The sequence below is a fragment of the Heterocephalus glaber genome, unplaced genomic scaffold, assembly GCF_053883595.1.
Source record: "Heterocephalus glaber isolate CG9 unplaced genomic scaffold, H.glaber_assembly_v1.0 deba00001538, whole genome shotgun sequence".
Lineage (NCBI taxonomy): Eukaryota > Metazoa > Chordata > Mammalia > Rodentia > Bathyergidae > Heterocephalus > Heterocephalus glaber.
In genome coordinates, this window is record NW_028258333.1 from 21,340,037 (window position 1) to 21,348,239 (window position 8,203).

Here is an 8,203-nt window from a genome sequence, read left to right on the forward strand (position 1 = left end):
TGTTGATATTCTGGCTAGCTGGCCTCACATTTGTAATTAAGACTCCAGATACCCTTTGGTGAAGTCTTTGGTAGATCCAGTTTCCTCATCCTGCAGATGGATAAGAGCAGAGCCCTCTCTTTGACCCAGTTCTTCATGGAAATGCAAGAATTGATGTATCTGACATTTCTCTTAAAACTAGTCATCTCATTCCCCAGGGGAAAAAATGACATGACCTAATTAGACCTGTTCTAATAAATGTCTTTTGTGTGAACTTCCTAGGGCCAGATGGATGAAGATGTCCAGAAAGTACTGAAACAAATCCTGACCATGTGTAAAAACCAGTCCCAGAAGAAGTAAAGTGGATTCCTTGGCAAGACACTGCCCCTTATTGTCCATCTTTGTGTTAGATCTGGAGTTGGTGGCGACCACTGCCATTGTTCTCATTTGTGGTATGCAATGTGACCACCATAGCTTCTTTCCTTTCCAAAGTTTCTGGGGATTAGTCCCAGGACAAGGCTGTCCTCCACAGAACTGGCTAGACTTCAGACCAGCAGAGGTGACAGTCCCAGTCATCCTTTCACATTCCACAGTTGGGATTAGGCACACCTAGAGGTCTGATCCTGGTGTTGGCAGCTGGGCATCCTGCTTGGTACCTAAATAGCTGGTGGCTGTATCACTACCAAGTGATCTGCAGAGGCCTATATGCAGTGAATGCTGCTTCAGTTCTGCCCTTCACCTGTGCCATTCAGCATAGGAGAGCTTTTTGTTGCCTTTGGCTTCAAATCCCAAAACATGATTTAATTTCTAACCAAATTAGTAAGGCAGTAGTTGTGAAGTGCATGCTTAAGACCCTTTATCACAGCAGCCTGTTGTAAAGTTAAAAGCGCTAATTCATAGTTTCTCCCCAGCTGCCTTATGTAACTCATCACCCTGCTTATCAATGTTTGATGAGCACTATTAACTAAAATATGAAGTTTTAAAAGTAAATCATTAACATATTACAAATTTCCTATGCAAACTTGGCTCCTGCTATTATCCATGAAGCTCAGGAAATCCAAATATTTGTGTTTCAACAAGGGACAGTAAACTATATGTTTACAGCCAAAAGAAATGGCTCATAATTTTTAACCTCGATTTTTTAAAAGTGTTTTTTCTCTATAATATTTTTATTGGCTCTCAAAGACATTTTCATATTTAAACCCTAAATACGTGAAATTGCATTAGATTATATTAACAAAATATTTTTAGGTAACCATGCTTAAGACTTTTTAAAAATAGAACATTTTCCTCAAAGTTTTCAGCTATAGAAAAAGTAGTTATGTATTCAAATCTTAATATAAGCTGCCACTTATACCCCCTAGGACTTTCTGCCACAGTGCTCTTGGAACTGTAGTGGATTTCTGAATATAGCAAATCCTCTTTTTACCCATTGAATATTTTCAAATGTCCCCACTCAAAAAGTGGCCATACATCATCTCTGGAAGGATTGCTAATATTAATCAGTTTTTTTAAACTTTGAAACTAAAAATTGTGAAATGGTAAAACAGTACATAGCAAAAGTCTTGGGGGAAATATCCCTGTTCCCTTTATTTTCAGTTTAAAAATGTTTCTAACTTGCTTGCAGCTTCTCTTATGGTATTGATCTTGAGGGAGAGAAACAATATAATTTTAATATGAAGTTAAATGTAGAGGCCTACTCTGACAGGGACCACATATCACAAGGGATCCCTGGGCTCGGAGGGTACTTGGCTGAACTGAATGATAAATTAATCTGCATTGGATGAGGACCAATGACAGCAAAACAAAAATGACTTTAAAGCTTGATGTTGTTTCTTTTCTTAAGTTAATTATAGCTAAGCAATGTCAAAGATGCTCCAAAGAAATGTGAAAGGACTTTTTGTCACAGCACTTAAAAAAATTCAGAACAACCATCCACATGCCCCCACACAGAATGCTGCAGAGTATAAAACTTGAGACATTTTGTAGGATGCCTGACAAAGTGTAGCCTTTTATCTTGTTTCAGGATGCATATTTATTACAAGTACTCTAGTTAAATATTGAAAAGGTATATGCTGTAGTTTAGCATTTTGTCTTTGTAATTTACAGAAATTATTACAGAAAATAAACATGTTTCATTTTGCATCTGTGTTGTTGATTTTTGGTAGGTGCAGAAGCATCTCTGTGGTTTCTAAAGATCAGTTCAATAGCATTTCAGTGTGATGGTTTTTATATCCTGCATGATGCTCAGATTGTGGGAGTTGTCTACACTGTGTCCCACAAAGTCTCACATCATTCTGTCTCCCATTTCTTAGATTCACCTTGAGTTTTTCCCCAAGTAAACTTTTGGGTAGTCATATCACTGTCCTTTAATTGGAAATTGCCTCTCATTCGATCTATAGTCTTTTTATCTGTTTGGAAACTTCCACTGGATTTTTTCCCTTTCTTGTTTTCTTTTTTCTTTCCTTTTTAAAAAAGTAAAACGTGGTTTAAAAAATTTAAAATACATTCTAGGGGCTGGGGATTTAGCTCTGTTTCCACCGCCTGCCTCACAAGTGCAAGGTCCTAATTTCGATCCCCCTTACCAAAAAAAAAAAATTCAAATACATTCTGTTATCCCATTAACGAGGATAATTCATTTCTGAAAAGAGTTTTGTAGGGTGAATTCCTACATCTTAAAATCATAAATAAAATACCAAATGTTGGTAAAATAAGGGTAATTATTTAAGTAAGTAATTAGCATTATCATAAAACACTGAAACAAGTGTCCCCTTCAATCACAAATGATTCTACCACCTCTACTTCAGCTCTTATTGCTGCTTTATACAATACACTAAATTTGATTTCAAACAAAACATGGGTATAATGCTCAATGTTTACTTAATTGAACCTTTAATGTTTTTCTCTTCCCTGTACAAATCAATAAAAGTACAAATCAATAAAAATAATCCAAATGGTGTATAAGGTTACTTCTACTTTTAATTATTAATAACATACATCTTAGCAGGAGAATTTACTTCAACTGGGGCCAATCTAATAACTCAAGACAGTTTCATGGGGACACCCTGTTGGGCAGAAAACCTAAATGAACCCAAGCCTGTCTTTTTAGGTAGAAATGCCTCCTAAGCAAAAACGAAACTTGTATTCGTTAGTGATTAGATTTCAGGCTACCGCCTGCTACGCAAGTGCAAGGACCTGAGTTCGATTTCCAGTACCAGAAAAAAAAAAGAAATAGATTTCAGGCTATAACTGAAGGACAAATGAAATAAACCAAAAGTAAGTCTCATTCTGACTCTCAACCCTTGGTTCACCTTTTCAGAAGCAAGAGCTCCTCACTTTCTTGTGTGATCTGAGACATTCTATGTAGACACACCTTCCCCTTTAAACATCTTAGAGACTGTTCTTTCAGCACACTTATCTCATTCTTTTTAACTGCTAGATAATGTTTCATAGTGCTGTATTTTATTTAACTATTTCCTCACTAATGGACATTTAATTTGCTTCTAGTATTTTACAACCACAAAAATGATGCAGTTACTCTCCTATATATGTTGCACACGTGATAATTTTTAAATTGTCCATTTTTACATAAGCTTCTACAATAATACAGATTTAAAGAGAATATTGTACACATCATCACACTGAATGAAAAAGAATGGACTTTTCTTTCATGCTGGTTAAAAAAGAGACATTAATTTGTTCTCCTTAAGTAAACTTTGTTAAGACAGTCTCCAAAGCCTTTAATAATTAAACCCACCCATCCTAAGATAAACACATGATATGTGTGGGGGAAACACTCCCAGAACATGTTGAAGCTCAGTCTTTAGAAATGTGATGTAACTGAAATGTTAGGTGCTGACAAAAGCAAAAACATGCTCCAGCAAAGATGGGGGTGATGCTTTTTGACCAAAATTGAGAGCCAGACCGCAAGGCAAAGATTGAGCTGGAAAAAGCAGCACATCAAAGTAATAGGACATTCACAAAGTAGCAATATCTGTTCATTAGCACAGGGCAGAGAGCTGTCTAGTGGCATATGAATGTATGGAGTTCTGGGAAGATAGAAGAACTCAACTCTGATAGTCACCATAAATAGGCAATAGAAGCTGCCTGGGGGAACAATGTGTGTCCCAGCACATGGAAAGGCTTCTCTAAGAATTAAGTTCCAGAAGATGGTAAGTAGGAGGGAAGAGACATTCCTAAACATTTATTTTAAGTCAGGCCGTAAAATGGCACATCCAAGAACTGACTAGACATACTAGACTATAAAATGTTGAATGTATAGAAGACAAAAAAGGAGGACACAGCTAAATGTAAGCTAATACAAGAGATGGTGGTAAGGGCTCCCATAGTGTTACCCCAAAAGTATTTAAAGCTATGCATTTAATTCAGGTTAAAAACACTCTGACAGAATAAAATTCCCCCACCCCCAAATATGTTCATCTATGTAATCCCTTGAAGGTATGAATATGTTAAATTACATAACAAGGGAGAATTGAAGTTGCTAATCAGCTGATTTTAACATTATCTTGGATTATCCAGGTAGGTCTAATGTGGATAAAGGGATCCTTTAAAGTAGCTGTAGAAGGAAGAATCAAGAGTTAAATAGATTTGGAGATGCTGTGCTGCTGGCTTAGAAGATGAAGGAAGAAGTAAGTCATAAGTCAAAGAATGGAGGTGGGCTCTAGACACTGGAAAAGGTAACAACTCCCCCAAGGCTTCCAGAAAGAACCACTTTTGCTGACTTCTTGTCTTTGGCCAAATAATAGCCATTTTAGACTTGTGGCTCACAGAATTATAATCATATAATCATTTTTCAAGTAAACAAGTTTGTAGTGACTTGTTACAGCAACAAAAGGAAACTGATAACAAACACTTGAGAGGCTAGAATCTCTACTAATCCCAAAGATGATTTAGTTTAACAAATGTTATTTTTAAGGGGAACTGGGGTGGGGGTGGGGGGGACAGAAAAAAAATAGAAAAAAACAAAGCTTGTGTAAATGGGGAGGGGATGAAGGGAGAGGAGGGGAATGGGGAAAAAAAGAATTAAGATATACTATGTATAAGAACAAATCCCATATGATGAATGTGATCAGTATATATGACAATATGCACTAATAAAAAAATAAGTATAAATGTTATTGAACTCATGATATCATTTGCCCTGTGTTGAATGCTATAGGCTCAATGGTGAGAATAGTGCCTGGTTGCAAACTTGCAGCTGCTTAAATGGCTAGTTGCCTCACATGTGTTGAGTATTCACTGGGGAGGTGGATATTCACTGGGGAGGTGGATTTATTCCCTATTAGGACCTACATGTCCTGATGTCCTGTACTTTACCCAGTCTCCTGTGACCTTCCCATTTTTACTGTCCTTTTGGTCTTTCTTGACCCCATTAAATGTGCCCTGCCTCAGAACCATTGTACTTGCTGTTGACATCCTAGAATGTTCTTCTAGATATTTGCATAATTTGTTCCTTCATTTCCTTGAGATCTCTGCTCAGTGTCAAGGAGAGGTCCTCCTTAGCTCCAAGCTGAGTTTAGAAGTAAAGCATCTAACACGGGCTTGAGAGGCCAAAAATGTGTTCCAAGAGAATATATATTTGGATTTCCTCCTCTTTACATTTCACAGTTCCTGGGGTTGAAACATTTTGGAGATAAACATATTTGGTTTTGGAGTTGAAGGAGTCTAGAAGTACCCTCTAGACATGCTTCCTCTGTGGGATTTCTGCAATAGCAGTGCTTGCCTCTTCTACCTTGATATTGAGGGAATGGTAAGTGTACATGTGTAAAAGCACTGTCACCCAGCCTACAGGCATTCCATTCCAGAGCTAGTGAACAAACCTAAAATCCATATACTACAACTGTAGTTAACATTTGTGGGACAGGGAGGGTTAAGATGGCAAGGGAAGAAAAATTATAACAGGTTTGGAACATGAAGAGTCTTTAAGGTTTTCTTAGTCTGATTTATAATTTTATAAACACAATTCTGGTCAGAGCTAATTAAAAGGCAGCATCAGAGTATTGGCCTTAGCAATGGGAAATCAGTGTCTCTTGGTACCACACTTCTCTTCATAGTGATCAGCAAAAGCAAGTGTTTAGGAAAGACTACATCCTTTAATATACTTAGAATGCCATAGCCATTTCCTAGAAGGAACACTAAAACCTTTTCAATTTCATGATTCCCAATTTAAGAAGAAATGTGTTCCGAAAATGCTACTAGGCAGGAAGAGTCAACATAGTGAAAATGGCCATACTTTCAAAACTGCTATATAGATTCAATGCAACCCCAATTGAAATTCCAACATCATATTTCACAGAACTAGAGAAAACAATCCAAAAATTCATTTGGAACAAGAAGAGACCTAGAATAGCAAATACTAGGAAACAAAGATGAGGTAAGGGGGTATCACAATCCCCAACTGGAAGCTATACTACAAAGCTACTGTGATAAAAACAGCATGGTACTGGCAAAGAAACACACCTGAGGATCAGTGGAATAGATTAGAAGATGCAGACACAACTTCAGATAGTCTCAGCCACCTCATCTTTGACAAAGGAGCCAACCACCCTTAGTGGAGGAAAGATAGCCTATTTAATAAATGGTGTTGGAAAAACTGGATTTCAACCTGCCAAAGATTAAAATTAGACCCATACCTATCACCATGCACTAAACTAAGATCAAAGTGGATTAAAGATCTAAATATTAAGACAGAAACACTAAACTTGCTGGAAGATAAATTAGGTAGAACTCTTGAAGACATTGGCATAGGAAAAGACTTTATGAACAAAACCTCAGTAGCACAGGAACTAGCACGAAGAATCAACAACTGGGATCTCATTAAAAAGCTTCTGCAATGCAAGAGAAACCACCAACAGAGCTAAGAGACAACATACAATGTGGGAAAAATTTTTTAGCAGTTGTAACTCAGACAAAGGGCTACTATCTAGAATATATAAAGAATTGAAAAAATCAGACTGCCCCCCCAAAGACCCAATTCAAAAATGGGCATCTGAAATGAACAGACATTTCTCAGACAAAGAAGTAAAAACAGCAAATAAATATATGAAAAAATGTTCAACATCACTGGTCATTCAAGATGAAAACAACACTGGGATTCCACCTCACCCCAGTAAGAATGGCTCCTATCAAGAAATCAACCAATAACAAATGCTGGCGGGGGTGTGGGGAGAAAGGAACTCTTCTCCATTGTTGGTGGGAGTGTAGACTGGTGCAACCACTGTGGAAATCAGTATGGAGATACCTCAAAGAACTAGGACTGGAAGTCCCGTTTGACCCAGCTATTCCCCAGGGTGAGTATCTTCCTCAAAGAATTAAAAGAATCATACCACAACGATATATGTGCACCCATGTTTATAGCAGCACAGTTTGTAATACCTAAAGCTTGGAAACAGCCCAAGTGCCCATCAACTGAAGACTGGATAAAGAAGATATGGGTGTTTTTTATAAAATGGAGTACTACTCAGCCATAAAGAACAAGAAACTAGAGACATTTATAGCTAAATGGATGCATATTGAGGCGATTCTCTTAAGTGAAATAAATAGGACACACGTATAAATACTGAATAGTTTCTCTAGTGCGGGAAACCGAAAGTGTAACTAAGGATGAAAATGATTAAAACAAATAACTGATGATTTGAAATAGGAAAAGGTCCAAAGGTGTAGGGGTGGTGGGAGGGGAAGGGGAAGGGAAAGGAAAAATTATGAGAAAAGAAAAAAAATGGAAACGAAATCTATGTAAATAGGGAAAGGTGGAGGGGGTGAAGGGCGCACAGGTAATGGGGAAAAAATAAGAACCAAGATACATCATGTACAGGTACAAGTACCCAATGATAAATGTAAATGTATTGTATACCTAAAATGTACCAATAAAAAAATTTTTTTTTTAAAAAAAGAAAGAAATCAATAATAAATGCTGGCAGAGTTTTGGGGAAAAAGGAAGCCTTCTTCACTGTTTGTGGGAGTGCAGACTGGTGCAAGTGCTGTGGAAATCAGTTTGATGATTCCTCAAAAAATTCAGATTAGAGGCCCCATTTGACCCAGCTATTCCCCTGCTGGGGATCTTCCCAAAAGAATTAAAAACATTATATATAGCACAGTGATATACGCACATCCATGTTTATAGCAGCACAGTTTGTAATAGCTAAATCTTGGAAACAACCCAAATGCCCGTCAACTGGTGACTGGATAAAGAAGATGTGAGGTT

General features: G+C 37.3%; 1 protein-coding gene and 1 long non-coding RNA gene across 6 annotated transcripts in view; one reads left to right on the forward strand and one right to left on the reverse strand.

Moving 5' to 3' along the window:
* The window catches only part of Rai14 (retinoic acid induced 14), a 150,522-nt gene extending 148,398 nt beyond the window's left edge, over positions 1 to 2,124 (forward strand). For all 5 annotated transcript variants that reach the window (XM_087189281.1, XM_004848645.4, XM_087189280.1 and 2 more), the window contains one exon: positions 262 to 2,124. In XM_087189281.1, coding sequence (XP_087045407.1) covers positions 262 to 339 — 78 coding nt within the window. In that variant the 3' untranslated portion in view covers positions 340 to 2,124. The remainder of the gene's footprint in view (positions 1 to 261) is intronic.
* LOC106009737 (uncharacterized) overlaps positions 1 to 8,203 on the reverse strand; it is a 58,680-nt gene that overhangs the window by 47,415 nt on the left and 3,062 nt on the right. The gene's annotated exons all lie outside the window — the stretch shown is intronic.